Here is a 19,054-nt window from a genome sequence, read left to right as displayed (position 1 = left end):
CTGATTGAGAACCACTTCAGACAGCCATAGACTTTCCTAGAACACCCCACTAAGCTACAACCCCACTAAGCTACACACCACATACAAAAACCCTGGCCTGACCAAATACATGAAGAAAAACACAAAATACTTCGACCAGGGCGTGACAGGACAGCTGAACCCAAAATGACAAATTGGTTTCCTTACCCTGTAAGCAATCTATAATGACAAGGTATGACATCAATCCATGCTTTGGTTTAGTTTCCCTGGAACTGTTTCGACATGCTAACGGTTTAGCATTTGTGGTACAAATCCCATTCCAAGTCATGGGATCGATATTAGCATTTTTCGCACATCATGTCCAAATCACATGAAAGTATTTAACATTGATTGTGAAGCTCAACAAAGTCACCTGTAGATGAAGTGGACATAATCTTACAGTATCCCATGACCAACTACAGAAAATGGATTTATTGTTAAATGAATGATAGTCTGTGTCACTGTGTTACATGTCATCAGTGAAATTGATCTGACAGGTGGATCAGATTTGTTCCTCACTTCCCACTGTGTTTCTCTGTTTGACAGTGAGCTCTGCATTGGTCTGTTTCCAGGAAGTCTTGACATCTAAAGAGACAGTAATAATGCCTGGGTCATTCCATGAAATAAAGTCGATTTTATAGTGCAAAATTGTCAACAAAAAAAAAGAAAAAAAAAACAAAACGATTACATTCACCTAATTGTAACATTCTGCCATAAAGAGCACGTGTTCAACTTAATTTAAAAAATCAGTTTTTCAAACTCAAGGGGACTAGACTCAGGACCTCTGCCTTGCTAGCACACATGACTGCCCTCCTGAAGCACCTTACCAGTCTGCACCAAGCAAAAAGCTAATCTATTCACTGGCTATTCGCAGGCGTAAATGGGGACACTTCAGGCTGAGGAGTAAGTTTCACACACCCCCATGGAGATACACACGATGAACAAACACAATGTAACTGTTAAAACCCTTCTAGCCTAGCTATCTCTGGGTAACAGGGTTGATGTGTTATTCTAGCCTAGCTATCTCTGGGTAACAGGGTTGATGTGTTATTCTAGCCTGTCTATCTCTGGGTAACAGGGTTGATGTGTTATTCTAGCCTGTCTATCTCTGGGTAACATGGTTGATGTTTTATTCTAGCCTAGCTATCTCTGGGTAACAGGGTTGATGTGTTATTCTAGCCTGTCTATCTCTGGGTAACAGGGTTGATGTGTTATTCTAGCCTGTCTATCTCTGGGTAACAGGGTTGATGTGTTATTCTAGCCTGTCTATCTCTGGGTAACAGGGTTGATGTGTTATTCTAGCCTAGCTATCTCTGGGTAACAGGGTTGATGTGTTATTCTAGCCTGTCTATCTCTGGGTAACAGGGTTGGTGTGTTATTCTAGCCTGTCTATCTCTGGGTAACAGGGTTGATGTGTTATTCTAGCCTGTCTATCTCTGGGTAACAGGGTTGATGTGTTATTCTAGCCTGTCTATCTCTGGGTAACAGGGTTGATGTGTTATTCTAGCCTGTCTATCTCTGGGTAACAGGGTTGATGTGTTATTCTAGCCTGTCTATCTCTGGGTAACAGGGTTGATGTGTTATTCTAGCCTGTCTATCTCTGGGTAACAGGGTTGATGTGTTATTCTAGCCTGTCTATCTCTGGGTAACAGGGTTGATGTGTTATTCTAGCCTGTCTATCTCTGGGTAACAGGGTTGATGTGTTATTCTAGCCTGTCTATCTCTGGGTAACAGGGTTGATGTGTTATTCTAGCCTGTCTATCTCTGGGTAACAGAGTCGATGTGTTATTCTAGCCTGTCTATCTCTGGGTAACAGGGTTGATGTGTTATTCTAGCCTGTCTATCTCTGGGTAACAGGGTTGATGTGTTATTCTAGCCTGTCTATCTCTGGGTAACAGGGTTGATGTGTTATTCTAGCCTGTCTATCTCTGGGTAACAGGGTTGATGTGTTATTCTAGCCTGTCTATCTCTGGGTAACAGGGTTGATGTGTTATTCTAGCCTAGCTATCTCTGGGTAACAGGGTTGATGTGTTATTCTAGCCTGTCTATCTCTGGGTAACAGGGTTGATGTGTTATTCTAGCCTAGCTATCTCTGGGTAACAGGGTTGATGTGTTATTCTAGCCTGTCTATCTCTGTGTAACAGGGTTGATGTGTTATTCTAGCCTGTCTATCTCTGGGTAACAGGGTTGATGTGTTATTCTAGCCTGTCTATCTCTGTGTAACAGGGTTGATGTGTTATTCTAGCCTGTCTATCTCTGGGTAACAGGGTTGATGTGTTATTCTAGCCTGTCTATCTCTGGGTAACAGGGTTGATGTGTTATTCTAGCCTGTCTATCTCTGGGTAACAGGGTTGATGTGTTATTCTAGCCTGTCTATCTCTGGGTAACAGGGTTGATGTGTTATTCTAGCCTGTCTATCTCTGGGTAACAGGGTTGATGTGTTATTCTAGCCTGTCTATCTCTGGGTAACAGGGTTGATGTGTTATTCTAGCCTAGCTATCTCTGGGTAACAGGGTTGATGTGTTATTCTAGCCTGTCTATCTCTGTGTAACAGGGTTGATGTGTTATTCTAGCCTGTCTATCTCTGGGTAACAGGGTTGATGTGTTATTCTAGCCTGTCTATCTCTGGGTAACAGGGTTGATGTGTTATTCTAGCCTAGCTATCTCTGGGTAACAGGGTTGATGTGTTATTCTAGCCTGTCTATCTCTGTGTAACAGGGTTGATGTGTTATTCTAGCCTGTCTATCTCTGGGTAACAGGGTTGATGTGTTATTCTAGCCTGTCTATCTCTGTGTAACAGGGTTGATGTGTTATTCTAGCCTGTCTATCTCTGGGTAACAGGGTTGATGTGTTATTCTAGCCTGTCTATCTCTGGGTAACAGGGTTGATGTGTTATTCTAGCCTAGCTATCTCTGGGTAACAGGGTTGATGTGTTATTCTAGCCTGTCTATCTCTGGGTAACAGGGTTGATGTGTTATTCTAGCCTGTCTATCTCTGGGTAACAGGGTTGATGTGTTATTCTAGCCTGTCTATCTCTGGGTAACAGGGTTGATGTGTTATTCTAGCCTAGCTATCTCTGGGTAACAGGGTTGATGTGTTATTCTAGCCTGTCTATCTCTGGGTAACAGGGTTGATGTGTTATTCTAGCCTGTCTGTCTATAGGTAACAGGGTTGATGTGTTATTTTAGCCTGTCTATCTCTGGGTAACAGGGTTGATGTGTTATTCTAGCCTAGCTATCTCTGGGTAACAGGGTTGATGTGTTATTCTAGCCTGTCTATCTCTGGGTAACAGGGTTGATGTGTTATTCTAGCCTGTCTATCTCTGGGTAACAGGGTTGATGTGTTATTCTAGCCTGTCTATCTCTGGGTAACAGGGTTGATGTGTTATTCTAGCCTGTCTATCTCTGGGTAACAGGGTTGATGTGTTATTCTAGCCTGTCTGTCTATAGGTAACAGGGTTGATGTGTTATTCTAGCCTGTCTATCTCTGGGTAACAGGGTTGATGTGTTATTCTAGCCTAGCTATCTCTGGGTAACAGGGTTGATGTGTTATTCTAGCCTGTCTATCTCTGGGTAACAGGGTTGATGTGTTATTCTAGCCTGTCTATCTCTGGGTAACAGGGTTGATGTGTTATTCTAGCCTGTCTATCTCTGGGTAACAGGGTTGATGTGTTATTCTAGCCTGTCTATCTCTGGGTAACAGGGTTGATGTGTTATTCTAGCCTGTCTATCTCTGGGTAACAGGGTTGATGTGTTATTCTAGCCTGTCTATCTCTGGGTAACAGGGTTGATGTGTTATTCTAGCCTGTCTATCTCTGGGTAACAGGGTTGATGTGTTATTCTAGCCTGTCTATCTCTGGGTAACAGGGTTGATGTGTTATTCTAGCCTGTCTATCTCTGTGTAACAGGGTTGATGTGTTATTCTAGCCTGTCTATCTCTGGGTAACAGGGTTGATGTGTTATTCTAGCCTGTCTATCTCTGGGTAACAGGGTTGATGTGTTATTCTAGCCTGTCTATCTCTGGGTAACAGGGTTGATGTGTTATTCTAGCCTGTCTATCTCTGGGTAACAGGGTTGATGTGTTATTCTAGCCTGTCTATCTCTGGGTAACAGGGTTGATGTGTTATTCTAGCCTGTCTATCTATAGGTAACAGGGTTGATGTGTTATTCTAGCCTGTCTATCTCTGGGTAACAGGGTTGATGTGTTATTCTAGCCTGTCTATCTCTGTGTAACAGGGTTGATGTGTTATTCTAGCCTGTCTATCTCTGGGTAACAGGGTTGATGTGTTATTCTAGCCTGTCTATCTCTGGGTAACAGGGTTGATGTGTTATTCTAGCCTGTCTATCTCTGGGTAACAGGGTTGATGTGTTATTCTAGCCTGTCTATCTCTGGGTAACAGGGTTGATGTGTTATTCTAGCCTGTCTATCTCTGGGTAACAGGGTTGATGTGTTATTCTAGCCTGTCTATCTCTGGGTAACAGGGTTGATGTGTTATTCTAGCCTAGCTATCTCTGGGTAACAGGGTTGATGTGTTATTCTAGCCTGTCTATCTCTGTGTAACAGGGTTGATGTGTTATTCTAGCCTGTCTATCTCTGGGTAACAGGGTTGATGTGTTATTCTAGCCTGTCTATCTCTGTGTAACAGGGTTGATGTGTTATTCTAGCCTGTCTATCTCTGGGTAACAGGGTTGATGTGTTATTCTAGCCTGTCTATCTCTGGGTAACAGGGTTGATGTGTTATTCTAGCCTGTCTATCTCTGGGTAACAGGGTTGATGTGTTATTCTAGCCTAGCTATCTCTGGGTAACAGGGTTGATGTGTTATTCTAGCCTGTCTATCTCTGGGTAACAGGGTTGATGTGTTATTCTAGCCTGTCTATCTCTGGGTAACAGGGTTGATGTGTTATTCTAGCCTGTCTATCTCTGGGTAACAGGGTTGATGTGTTATTCTAGCCTAGCTATCTCTGGGTAACAGGGTTGATGTGTTATTCTAGCCTGTCTGTCTATAGGTAACAGGGTTGATGTGTTATTTTAGCCTGTCTATCTCTGGGTAACAGGGTTGATGTGTTATTCTAGCCTAGCTATCTCTGGGTAACAGGGTTGATGTGTTATTCTAGCCTGTCTATCTCTGGGTAACAGGGTTGATGTGTTATTCTAGCCTGTCTATCTCTGGGTAACAGGGTTGATGTGTTATTCTAGCCTGTCTATCTCTGGGTAACAGGGTTGATGTGTTATTCTAGCCTGTCTATCTCTGGGTAACAGGGTTGATGTGTTATTCTAGCCTGTCTGTCTATAGGTAACAGGGTTGATGTGTTATTCTAGCCTGTCTATCTCTGGGTAACAGGGTTGATGTGTTATTCTAGCCTAGCTATCTCTGGGTAACAGGGTTGATGTGTTATTCTAGCCTGTCTATCTCTGGGTAACAGGGTTGATGTGTTATTCTAGCCTGTCTATCTCTGGGTAACAGGGTTGATGTGTTATTCTAGCCTGTCTATCTCTGGGTAACAGGGTTGATGTGTTATTCTAGCCTGTCTATCTCTGGGTAACAGGGTTGATGTGTTATTCTAGCCTGTCTATCTCTGGGTAACAGGGTTGATGTGTTATTCTAGCCTGTCTATCTCTGGGTAACAGGGTTGATGTGTTATTCTAGCCTGTCTATCTCTGGGTAACAGGGTTGATGTGTTATTCTAGCCTGTCTATCTCTGGGTAACAGGGTTGATGTGTTATTCTAGCCTGTCTATCTCTGGGTAACAGGGTTGATGTGTTATTCTAGCCTGTCTATCTCTGGGTAACAGGGTTGATGTGTTATTCTAGCCTGTCTATCTCTGGGTAACAGGGTTGATGTGTTATTCTAGCCTGTCTATCTATAGGTAACAGGGTTGATGTGTTATTCTAGCCTGTCTATCTCTGGGTAACAGGGTTGATGTGTTATTCTAGCCTGTCTATCTCTGGGTAACATGGTTGATGTGTTATTCTAGCCTGTCTATCTCTGGGTAACATGGTTGATGTGTTATTCTAGCCTGTCTATCTCTGGGTAACATGGTTGATGTGTTATTCTAGCCTGTCTATCTCTGGGTAACAGGGTTGATGTGTTATTCTAGCCTGTCTATCTCTGGGTAACAGGGTTGATGTGTTATTCTAGCCTGTCTATCTCTGGGTAACAGGGTTGATGTGTTATTCTAGCCTGTCTATCTCTGGGTAACAGGGTTTATGTGTTATTCTAGCCTGTCTATCTCTGGGTAACAGGGTTGATGTGTTATTCTAGCCTGTCTATCTCTGGGTAACAGGGTTGATGTGTTATTCTAGCCTGTCTATCTCTGGGTAACAGGGTTGATGTGTTATTCTAGCCTGTCTATCTCTGGGTAACAGGGTTGATGTGTTATTCTAGCCTGTCTATCTCTGGGTAACAGGGTTGATGTGTTATTCTAGCCTGTCTATCTCTGGGTAACAGGGTTGATGTGTTATTCTAGCCTGTCTATCTCTGGGTAACAGGGTTGATGTGTTATTCTAGCCTGTCTATCTCTGGGTAACAGGGTTGATGTGTTATTCTAGCCTAGCTATCTCTGGGTAACAGGGTTGATGTGTTATTCTAGCCTGTCTATCTCTAGGTAACAGGGTTGATGTGTTATTCTAGCCTGTCTATCTCTGGGTAACATGGTTGATGTGTTATTCTAGCCTAGCTATCTCTGGGTAACAGGGTTGATGTGTTATTCTAGCCTGTCTATCTCTGGGTAACAGGGTTGATGTGTTATTCTAGCCTGTCTATCTCTGGGTAACAGGGTTGATGTGTTATTCTAGCCTAGCTATCTCTGGGTAACAGGGTTGATGTGTTATTCTAGCCTGTCTGTCTATAGGTAACAGGGTTGATGTGTTATTTTAGCCTGTCTATCTCTGGGTAACAGGGTTGATGTGTTATTCTAGCCTAGCTATCTCTGGGTAACAGGGTTGATGTGTTATTCTAGCCTGTCTATCTCTGGGTAACAGGGTTGATGTGTTATTCTAGCCTGTCTATCTCTGGGTAACAGGGTTGATGTGTTATTCTAGCCTGTCTATCTCTGGGTAACAGGGTTGATGTGTTATTCTAGCCTGTCTATCTCTGGGTAACAGGGTTAATGTGTTATTCTAGCCTGTCTATCTCTGGGTAACAGGGTTGATGTGTTATTCTAGCCTGTCTATCTCTGGGTAACAGGGTTGATGTGTTATTCTAGCCTGTCTATCTCTGGGTAACAGGGTTGATGTGTTATTCTAGCCTGTCTATCTCTGGGTAACAGGGTTGATGTGTTATTCTAGCCTGTCTATCTCTGGGTAACAGGGTTGATGTGTTATTCTAGCCTGTCTATCTCTGGGTAACAGGGTTGATGTGTTATTCTAGCCTGTCTATCTCTGGGTAACAGGGTTGATGTGTTATTCTAGCCTGTCTATCTATAGGTAACAGGGTTGATGTGTTATTCTAGCCTGTCTATCTCTGGGTAACAGGGTTGATGTGTTATTCTAGCCTGTCTATCTCTGGGTAACATGGTTGATGTGTTATTCTAGCCTGTCTATCTCTGGGTAACATGGTTGATGTGTTATTCTAGCCTGTCTATCTCTGGGTAACATGGTTGATGTGTTATTCTAGCCTGTCTATCTCTGGGTAACAGGGTTGATGTGTTATTCTAGCCTGTCTATCTCTGGGTAACAGGGTTGATGTGTTATTCTAGCCTGTCTATCTCTGGGTAACAGGGTTGATGTGTTATTCTAGCCTGTCTATCTCTGGGTAACAGGGTTGATGTGTTATTCTAGCCTGTCTATCTCTGGGTAACAGGGTTGATGTGTTATTCTAGCCTGTCTATCTCTGGGTAACAGGGTTGATGTGTTATTCTAGCCTGTCTATCTCTGGGTAACAGGGTTGATGTGTTATTCTAGCCTGTCTATCTCTGGGTAACAGGGTTGATGTGTTATTCTAGCCTGTCTATCTCTGGGTAACAGGGTTGATGTGTTATTCTAGCCTGTCTATCTCTGGGTAACAGGGTTGATGTGTTATTCTAGCCTGTCTATCTCTGGGTAACAGGGTTGATGTGTTATTCTAGCCTGTCTATCTCTGGGTAACAGGGTTGATGTGTTATTCTAGCCTAGCTATCTCTGGGTAACAGGGTTGATGTGTTATTCTAGCCTGTCTATCTCTGGGTAACAGGGTTGATGTGTTATTCTAGCCTGTCTATCTCTGGGTAACATGGTTGATGTGTTATTCTAGCCTAGCTATCTCTGGGTAACAGGGTTTTGTGTTATTCTAGCCTGTCTATCTCTGGGTAACAGGGTTGATGTGTTATTCTAGCCTGTCTATCTCTGGGTAACAGGGTTGATGTGTTATTCTAGCCTGTCTATCTCTGGGTAACAGGGTTGATGTGTTATTCTAGCCTAGCTATCTCTGGGTAACAGGGTTGATGTGTTATTCTAGCCTGTCTATCTCTGGGTAACAGGGTTGATGTGTTATTCTAGCCTGTCTATCTCTGGGTAACAGGGTTGATGTGTTATTCTAGCCTGTCTATCTCTGGGTAACAGGGTTGATGTGTTATTCTAGCCTGTCTATCTCTGGGTAACAGGGTTGATGTGTTATTCTAGCCTGTCTATCTCTGGGTAACAGAGTCGATGTGTTATTCTAGCCTGTCTATCTCTGGGTAACAGGGTTGATGTGTTATTCTAGCCTGTCTATCTCTGGGTAACAGGGTTGATGTGTTATTCTAGCCTGTCTATCTCTGGGTAACAGGGTTGATGTGTTATTCTAGCCTGTCTGTCTCTGGGTAACAGGGTTGATGTGTTATTCTAGCCTAGCTATCTCTGGGTAACAGGGTTGATGTGTTATTCTAGCCTGTCTATCTCTGGGTAACAGGGTTGATGTGTTATTCTAGCCTAGCTATCTCTGGGTAACAGGGTTGATGTGTTATTCTAGCCTGTCTATCTCTGTGTAACAGGGTTGATGTGTTATTCTAGCCTGTCTATCTCTGGGCAACAGGGTTGATGTGTTATTCTAGCCTGTCTATCTCTGTGTAACAGGGTTGATGTGTTATTCTAGCCTGTCTATCTCTGGGTAACAGGGTTGATGTGTTATTCTAGCCTGTCTATCTCTGGGTAACAGGGTTGATGTGTTATTCTAGCCTGTCTATCTCTGGGTAACAGGGTTGATGTGTTATTCTAGCCTGTCTATCTCTGGGTAACAGGGTTGATGTGTTATTCTAGCCTAGCTATCTCTGGGTAACAGGGTTGATGTGTTATTCTAGCCTGTCTGTCTATAGGTAACAGGGTTGATGTGTTATTCTAGCCTGTCTATCTCTGGGTAACAGGGTTGATGTGTTATTCTAGCCTAGCTATCTCTGGGTAACAGGGTTGATGTGTTATTCTAGCCTGTCTATCTCTGGGTAACAGGGTTGATGTGTTATTCTAGCCTGTCTATCTCTGGGTAACAGGGTTGATGTGTTATTCTAGCCTGTCTATCTCTGGGTAACAGGGTTGATGTGTTATTCTAGCCTAGCTATCTCTGGGTAACAGGGTTGATGTGTTATTCTAGCCTGTCTGTCTATAGGTAACAGGGTTGATGTGTTATTCTAGCCTGTCTATCTCTGGGTAACAGGGTTGATGTGTTATTCTAGCCTAGCTATCTCTGGGTAACAGGGTTGATGTGTTATTCTAGCCTGTCTATCTCTGGGTAACAGGGTTGATGTGTTATTCTAGCCTGTCTATCTCTGGGTAACAGGGTTGATGTGTTATTCTAGCCTGTCTATCTCTGGGTAACAGGGTTGATGTGTTATTCTAGCCTGTCTATCTCTGGGTAACAGGGTTGATGTGTTATTCTAGCCTGTCTATCTCTGGGTAACAGGGTTGATGTGTTATTCTAGCCTGTCTATCTCTGGGTAACAGGGTTGATGTGTTATTCTAGCCTGTCTATCTCTGGGTAACAGGGTTGATGTGTTATTCTAGCCTGTCTATCTCTGGGTAACAGGGTTGATGTGTTATTCTAGCCTGTCTATCTCTGGGTAACAGGGTTGATGTGTTATTCTAGCCTGTCTATCTCTGGGTAACAGGGTTGATGTGTTATTCTAGCCTGTCTATCTATAGGTAACAGGGTTGATGTGTTATTCTAGCCTGTCTATCTCTGGGTAACAGGGTTGATGTGTTATTCTAGCCTGTCTATCTCTGGGTAACATGGTTCATGTGTTATTCTAGCCTGTCTATCTCTGGGTAACATGGTTGATGTGTTATTCTAGCCTGTCTATCTCTGGGTAACATGGTTGATGTGTTATTCTAGCCTGTCTATCTCTGGGTAACAGGGTTGATGTGTTATTCTAGCCTGTCTATCTCTGGGTAACAGGGTTGATGTGTTATTCTAGCCTGTCTATCTCTGGGTAACAGGGTTGATGTGTTATTCTAGCCTGTCTATCTCTGGGTAACAGGGTTGATGTGTTATTCTAGCCTGTCTATCTCTGGGTAACAGGGTTGATGTGTTATTCTAGCCTGTCTATCTCTGGGTAACAGGGTTGATGTGTTATTCTAGCCTGTCTATCTCTGGGTAACAGGGTTGATGTGTTATTCTAGCCTGTCTATCTCTGGGTAACAGGGTTGATGTGTTATTCTAGCCTGTCTATCTCTGGGTAACAGGGTTGATGTGTTATTCTAGCCTGTCTATCTCTGGGTAACAGGGTTGATGTGTTATTCTAGCCTGTCTATCTCTGGGTAACAGGGTTGATGTGTTATTCTAGCCTGTCTATCTCTGGGTAACAGGGTTGATGTGTTATTCTAGCCTAGCTATCTCTGGGTAACAGGGTTGATGTGTTATTCTAGCCTAGCTATCTCTGGGTAACAGGGTTGATGTGTTATTCTAGCCTGTCTATCTATGGGTAACAGGGTTGATGTGTTATTCTAGCCTGTCTATCTCTGGGTAACAGGGTTGATGTGTTATTCTAGCCTGTCTATCTCTGGGTAACAGGGTTGACGTGTTAAGCTCCACCTGCTCAGCTTCCCCCCACAAAACACCAGAAAATGGCCAAAAAGACGAGAACCAGTTTAGCTGCTTTCACACTTTGATTTGACTAGTAGATGTTCAATTTACTTTTAATTAATAATTTCACCATATTAAAACAAGAGTTCAGTTCACATAACAGGGTTCAAATTAATTCATTACCTTAAAATCAGGGGCAGATGTAAATGAATCACATGACATAAATAATAATGTTCAGAAATGAGCAAAAATAAAGCTTGGGCTTTACAATGATGATGAAAACATGAAGACATTTTGGGGCTGAGTCATTTAAAATCTTCCTGGAAGTTGGAAATACTTGATGAGGGTCATGCTGATTCTTGACACTTAGCAAGTTTTTATTCACATGAAAAAAAAAATGGCACTTCATTTAATATAGACAGACTTTTAAAATTCAATATTGGCGCACAATTTCTGTATTCTACTCGTGGAATGACCTGTCTGTGTGTAAGAGTGTGTGTGTGTGTGTGTGTGTGTATGTGTGTGTGTGTGTATGTGTGTGTGTGTGTGTGTGTGTGTGTGTGTGTGTGTGTGTGTGTGTGTGTGTGTGTGTGTGTGTGTGTGTGTGTGTGTGTGTGTGTGTGTGTGTGTGTGTGTGTGTGTGTGTGTGTGTGTGTGCATCTGGAAACTTTAGTAGTGTATTTTGTGTGAGTGCCTTAGTGTGACTGTCAGTAGCATTGTATGTTCAGTGTTTTATGTCAAATGAAATCTAATCTAAATGTTATTGGTCTCATACACATATTTAGCAGATGGTATTGTGGGTGTAGCGAAATGCTTGTGCTTCTAGCTCCGACAGTGCAGTAATATCTATGTGTATGTGTGTATGTGTGTATGTGTGTATGTGTGTGTGTGTGTGTGTGTGTGTGTGCGTGCGTGCGTGCGTGCGTGCGTGCGTGCGTGCGTGCGTGCGTGCGTGCGTGCGTGCGTGCGTGCGTGCGTGCGTGCGTGCGTGCGTGCGTAAGTCTGATTATGATTGCCAGTCTATAACACACACCGATGGGCCTTGAGAACAGATACTGTATATTTGCAAAGCCAACGAAACTCAAGATCTTGAAGGATTACCATGAGAGAAACCTGATCGGGCATGGAAGACCAATGAAGTGGATCGGGAGATTAGTGGCTGACAAGGTCACTCCTTGTGATTGGTCTGTAAGAACAGCCAAAGAGCAAGCAGCGAGAGAAAGATAGAACACAAACACACAGACATGAAACTGATATCTACAGTTACATTTAAAATATCAAGATATAACAGTCTTCAAAGTAGTTGTCGACTTCTAAGTTCTTGTATAATTAGATGGGTTTGATATCCTTGTTGAGACCTCTGATCTGTCGGCGTTTGGCAATTCTCAATGAGGAGAAAAAGAGATCGTTGTGATGGTTGATTTGATGTCACCGTTGTTCGATGAGAGATCATAACTTCATGTGCATGTCGTTTACAGATGTCACAAGTGCGAGGCCGTGAGTATCGTGAAGAGTGCAGACTGAGTGAAGACAGAAAATCCTTCCCCCTCATGTCCAGCCCATCCCACATACAACACAAGGCCAGTGCGTGTGTGTGTGTGTGTGTGTGTGTGTGTGTGTGTGTGTGTGTGTGTGTGTGTGTGTGTGTGTGTGTGTGTGTGTGTGTGTGTGTGTGTGTGTGTGTGTGTGTGTGTGTGTGTGTGTGTGTGTGTATGTACATGCTTGTGTGTGTGTGTATGTGTGTGTGACAGACAGTGTCCATCTGCTGTTAGATGGTCAATTGAACACTTGCCATAATACATGTCATTGAGACTGGCTACTCTTGTCCTTTAGCTAAATATGGAGGGAGCTTAAGGAGAGGGGGGTATGAGTGAGGTGGAGGTTTTGTGGCGTTACAAAGTAAGCAGCAAGACGATTGGTTGATGCTAGTCCAGGCAAAGGGCTTCTTGCCCAATCCTGATCATATTCAGACAAAAGTTACCTAGATAAGGGGTACTTATTGGGTAGTCATAGTACTGTGTCTATCAACGGTGTATCAGAAAGGCACTCTTTCCCTGGACCCCCTTTCTCTCTGTTGTCTGTTGCAGCGGAGACAGCCACCATGGTAAGATTCTGTAGAGGGAGAAACCGAGAGCGAACGAAGATAAGAATCTTTCTTGAACAGATGTTTCAGGACTGTTTGGTTCATTCTGCTTTTTTTTTCGACAGATGATGTCGGATTTCTTTTTTTCTTTAAAAAAAAGTTTTTGCTGATATTTTTTTCCATTGTGGGGAATAGAGTGGAATTGCTGAAGATGGATATTACTGATTGATTTGAAAATGGACTAGTCCTGCCTGTGATCAAACAACACACACACACACACACACACACACACACACACACACACACACACACATGCTGGCCCAGCTGTGGAGTACAGCTAGACCAAACAATTTACGTAAAGAGAGCGACTGATTTTACCGTTTTTGAAGGCTCTAGTTTTGTTCTTGTAGCATTTTTTCTATTTGCTTGTATGAGTGATATTAAGTTGCATGTACCATAGAGCAAACATCATACGGTATAATATCGGTTAACAACGGTATGCCGTTGTTAACGTTTTTCCTAGGCCACCATGGTCACCAAAGGTTACTGAGACAGTGGTGCTGGCTAGACAGAACACGGTGACAATGTGATTGATAGTGACAATGTGATTGATAGTGACAAAGTGAGTGATTGACAGGTGGATGGCCAGCATATCTGTGTCTATGTGTCACAGTGTAGACATAGACACTAGTAATGACTCTGGCATAATCTTTTGACATGCCAGAGGGAGGCAGGATAATGAATGTGAGGGATTGGGTTGCGGGGGGGCTGCTCAGAGTACAAGGAGTTGTTAAAGAGGATGAATGAATCAGAGTAGGGGCAGAATGGTGGGACATGACTGTGATTGACTATCAACTCTCCCTGGAGGTGTACCAAGTGGCTGTCATATGTTTTTGCTGTTGAACCCATATGGTTCAAGGAGCAAAGACAGACAGTCCTATACTGCTTCATTACTTTTCTTGGAAATAATCTATATTGCTTTTCTGCTGCTTCTTAACAGTTATACAATATGTTCATTAATGACATTGAAAGGAAATAAATAATGTTGTTAGATTCTTATTTTCTACCATGAACCTGTACAAATATGTGCTGGTTCTGTTTATGGACTATTGGTTCTGTTTATGGACTGTTGGTTCTGTTTATGGACTGTTGGTTCTGTTTATGGACTGTTGGTTCTGTTTATGGACCGTTGGTTCTGTTTATGGGCTGTTGGTTCTGTTTATGGACCGTTGGTTCTGTTTATGGACCGTTGGTTCTGTTTATGGACTGTTGGTTCTGTTTATGGACTGTTGGTTCTGTTTATGGGCTGTTGGTTCTGTTTATGGGCTGTTGGTTCTGTTTATGGACTGTTGGTTCTGTTGGTTCTGTTTATGGACTGTTGGTTCTGTTTATGGGCTGTTGGTTCTGCTTATGGACTGTTGGTTCTGTTTATGGACTGTTGGTTCTGTTGGTTCTGTTTATGGACTGTTGGTTCTGTTTATGGGCTGTTGGTTCTGCTTATGGACTGTTGGTTCTAGACTGAAATGATAAATGAAAATAAGGTGCTAAAAGTGGAAAGTTTGTGAACATTTAATATCTTGTTAAATAATGTAGCTGGTCATTTAGCTTGATGTAGATGTGTGAGGAGTTGCTGCCTGTCAATGGTAGGTAGGTGGAGGTGATGACAGATATATGGGGGGAAATAAGTGGCACAGAGGTTTAAGGCACTGCATCTCGGTGCTAGAGGCATCACTACAGATATTCTGGCTCAAATCCAGGCTGTACCACAACTGGCTGTGATTGGGAGTCCCATAGGGCGGCGCACAATTGGCCCAGCATCGTCTGGGTTTGGCCGGGGTAGGCCGTCATTGTAAACAAGAATTTGTTCTTAACTGACTTGCCTAGTTAAATAAAGTATGTTCTTTATTAAAATGTACTAAATGACCCATCCCATACAGTGTGATAACAGCTGTCTGTAGCTATAGGGTGTCCAGACTGTGGTCTGAATCCTACATGCTCTCTTCAATGACAGCTCTACGGCACAGTTGCAGTCAATTAGAATTGAAGGCAGTCAATTCAGGAAATAAACTGAAATTCCAATTCAATAATTGAAAAAAATGCAATCTGTTTTAAATTACTTCTCAAAAAACTAAAAAGTATTTCCATTTTTTAAAGTTTAAATTCAAATCGCTTATTGAATTGACTCCAACCCTGCTCTACAATGCTTGTATTAATCTTCTCAGAAAGGTTTATTTTAATATATAATATATAATTATATAACACCACAGGCACAGTGAACTAGTACATGAGAGAAAACATATATATGAATACAACTTCCCCTATCCTCCCCCTCTAGCCTACTGAAACACAGAGTGATGCCCGCTCCTTCCTGAGCGAGGACATGATTGCCGGTAAGCCACGTGTGTAATAAATAACCTATCCACATGTCTCTGATTGTACCAAGAGGACATTAAGGTCAACAGGTGAGAATTTGTCTCAGTAAACACCAACTTTCCCCTCCAGAGTTCCAGGCTGCCTTCAACCTGTTTGACAGTGACGGTGGCGGTGACATCAGCACCAGGGAGTTGGGTCAGGTGATGAGGATGTTGGGCCAGAACCCGACCAGAGAGGAGTTGGCCCTGATCATCGAGGAGGTCGATGAGGATGGTAAAATAACTGACTGGGTCAAATGTCTGGCCAGGGTATTTCTACTATTATTCATACATCCCATGTCCCTGCTTCATCTCATGAGCCCCTGGTTGTCTTCCCCTCCTCCAAACACCAGGTAGCGGCAGCATCGACTTCGAGGAGTTCTTGGTCATGATGGTGAGGCTCCTAAAGGAGGACCAGGCCGGCAAGTCTGAGGAAGAGTTATCAGAGGTCTTCCGTATTTTCGACAAGTACGTCGTCCCCGGAATCATAACTCCTGGAGTCTCGTGCTTATTGACATGACACAAAGGTTTCTCACCCGTGGTTCACCATAACCAACCAGGGATACCACACGGTATCTGATGGATGGATAATCACAGGACCTCGTTCGGAAGCTCTAATGACAAATACAGCAGCTATGTGTTACATTATTCTCATGTATCTCAACTGATCTTATCCTCTGCCCAATACAACAGAAATGGTGACGGTTTTATTGACCGTGAGGAGTTAAATGACATCTTGGCCGCCACTGGAGAGCCAGTCACAGAGGAGGAATGTATCGAGCTAATGACTGACGCAGACCTAAACAAAGACAACAGGCTTGATTTTGATGGTAAGACATTCACTCCCACACACACAGGCTTCATTTACTGCAATGGAAATATCATTCACATTCATGTGTTGTGCTAACTGAACATAAACATGTAGATGCCTAATAGTCAATGGTAAACGATAGCATAGTAACTTTGACTAGTGATTGGTTTGGGAATAACAGGGGCAATTTGGGTGCACGGTCTGTGGGTAAATATAGACTGGAATGCACACACACACACACACACACACACACACACACACACACACACACACACACACACACACACACACACACACACACACACACACACACACACACACACACACACACACACACACACACACACACACACACACACACACACACACACACACACACACACACACACACACACACACACACACACACACACACACACACACAGTTGACTGTTTAAACTATGGTAATTTGTGTAGGCAAGTTTATTTCTTTAATTAATATTAATGACCACAAGTCTTGACTAAACTCAACTCCCGCTGTTCTGGGTTTTTCTACAACAAATATTCACAACAGAATACAACGTTGAGGTCTGGGATCACGGAAGTACCACATCCACATGACATAAACATTAACATGAAAGGGCTCATATATAACATTGGTCCTCTGGTGACTGGACACATACAGGGTTATAGGGGGATACTATATATTGTGCTTGGGGTAGAAGGTTGTAGTTTGATGATTACAGTAAGGTGTTTTCGTATCCCACAGAGAGGGAGGTGGATAGGGATAAAAGTATTCTCAGTAGTAGTTGGTGGGAGAGGAACCAATGAACCCCTTTCTTCTGTGTTCCAGAATTTCTGAAAATGATGGAGAATGTACAGTAACAAGACCAACATTCCTTTGTGACCCTTTCCATGTGTCACTTCTCCTGCTTGAAGAAAAGAACAACTGTTTCTGAATGGAAAAAAATCTAATACAAAAATGAAAGCCACATTTTCTTTTTGAGTCTTTACGACTACTTACAGTAAAGAGTCTACCCAAAAACACTACAAATCAAATCAAAGTTTATTGATGGCGTACACAGATTTGCAGATGTTATTGCAGGTGCAATGAAATGCTTGTGTTAATATCAGTAATATCTAGCAATACAATAAAAAATACAGACTATACAACAAGTTTTTTTTTTAAATAGAAATGAAGAAATATTTTTTTTAAAGTCAAAGTCTAGAATATATACTGAACAAAAATATGAACGCAACATGGTTGGTCCCATGTTTCATGAGCTGAAATAAAATATCCCAGATATTTTTCACATGCACAAAAAGCTTAATTTCTCTAAAATTTTGTGCTAAAATTTGTTTACATCCCTGTTCGTGAGCATTTCTCCTCTACCAAGATAATCGATCCACCTGACAGGTGTGGCACATCAAGAATCTGATTAACGAGCATGATCATTACACAGGGCAGCAGGTAGCGTAGTGGTTAGAGCTTTGAGCCAATAACCGAAAGGTTGCTGGATTGAATCCCTGAGCTGACAAGGTAAAAAACTGTCATTCTGCCCCTGAACAAGGCAGTTAACCCACTGTTCCTAGAACAATGTTGAAAATAAGGATTTGTTCTTAACTGACTTGCATAGTTAAATAAACACAGCTGCACCTTGTGCTGGGGACAATAAAAGGACACTGCAATTGGCATGCTGACTGCAGGAATGTCCACCAGAGCTGTTGCCAGAGAATGTAATGTTAATTTCTCTACCATAAGCCCAGGACCTCCACATCCGGCTTCTTTCACTGTGGCATCGTCTGAGACCAGCCAACCGGACAGCTGAGGAAACGGAGGAGTATTTATGTCTATAAGAAAGCCCTTTTGTGGGGGAAAACTCATTCTGATTGGCTGTGCCTGGTTCCCCAGTGGGTGGGCCTGGCTCCAAAGTGGGTGGGCCTATGCCCACCCATGGCAGCGCCCCTGCCTAATCATATACATAGGATATAGATATAAATATATATATATATATATATAGATATTGTAAGGAGTCTGCCCAAAACAACTACAGTAATGATTCCACCCCAAAACACTACAGTAAAGCTAAAATAGGGTTTGAGAAAAGACAATAACGGAAGGTTATTTACCCCTTCCTCGATGCTGCCGATCTCAGTCATGTTGACTCTGTGGCTATAAATATACGTCCAACCCTTTTAAGACGAAGGGTCTTTCCGCTCCCCGCAACCTAACACTTCCCACCCAGCTGTCTCTTTACACCTGCTCCCTCTCAAGAAATGCTACACCCCTCTGGCCCCTCTGTGTCTCGCCACTCGCACCCCTCCCCTCGCCCCTCTCCTCTCTGCTTCTAGCCCCTCTCCTCTCTGCGTCTCGCCCCTCCTCCTATCCTCTCCTCTCTCTGTCTCACCCCTCCCACTCTCCTCTCTGCGTCTCGCCACTCTCCTTTCTGCGTCTCTCCCCTCTTGCAGTCAACCCTGTACAGAGTACTTTCAAAATAAATCTGCTTTCATCTTTAACATATGTTTCCATCTCCTTGTTGTCATGTTGATCCAGTAGACTGGATCATTGTCTGCTCCTTCTGTATGACTCCACTCTACCGTTTCTCCCATAATGCAACACTATCAGCCCTACTCTAATGAAACAGACTGCTCCAGTACCACTACTGCTCCAGTACCACTACCCCTCCCCCACCACAGCTACTTCTACCCCCGTCCCTTGCCACTCTCCCCCACCCTGACTTATGACTGCAACATCTCAGGTATCCTAGCCCCCACCTACCTT

The 19,054-nt window shown here is 43.0% G+C and overlaps 1 protein-coding gene across 1 annotated transcript; it reads left to right on the top strand.

Moving 5' to 3' along the window:
• The first annotated feature begins 12,926 nt into the window (after positions 1 to 12,926).
• Positions 12,927 to 18,789, top strand: LOC118381478 (troponin C, skeletal muscle-like). Its single transcript, XM_035768423.2, has 6 exons — positions 12,927 to 13,092; positions 15,407 to 15,461; positions 15,574 to 15,717; positions 15,836 to 15,950; positions 16,176 to 16,312; positions 17,126 to 18,789. Exons 1-6 carry the CDS (start codon positions 13,090 to 13,092, stop codon positions 17,155 to 17,157), a joined length of 486 nt encoding a protein of 161 aa, XP_035624316.1. The 5' UTR covers positions 12,927 to 13,089; the 3' UTR covers positions 17,158 to 18,789.
• The last annotated feature ends 265 nt before the right edge of the window (positions 18,790 to 19,054 follow it).

This window comes from Oncorhynchus keta, chromosome 27 (assembly GCF_023373465.1).
Source record: "Oncorhynchus keta strain PuntledgeMale-10-30-2019 chromosome 27, Oket_V2, whole genome shotgun sequence".
Taxonomy (NCBI): Eukaryota; Metazoa; Chordata; class Actinopteri; order Salmoniformes; family Salmonidae; genus Oncorhynchus; species Oncorhynchus keta.
This window is presented reverse-complemented; position numbering and strand designations above follow the sequence as displayed.

What these genes read in the sequence shown, in the direction of transcription:
- LOC118381478 (XM_035768423.2), top strand. An exon ending in GAGCGAGGACATGATTGCCG is followed by an intron (nt 15,462 to 15,573) that starts GTAAGCCACGTG and finishes TTTCCCCTCCAG; the next exon opens with AGTTCCAGGCTGCCTTCAAC. An exon ending in CAACAGGCTTGATTTTGATG is followed by an intron (nt 16,313 to 17,125) that starts GTAAGACATTCA and finishes TCTGTGTTCCAG; the next exon opens with AATTTCTGAAAATGATGGAG.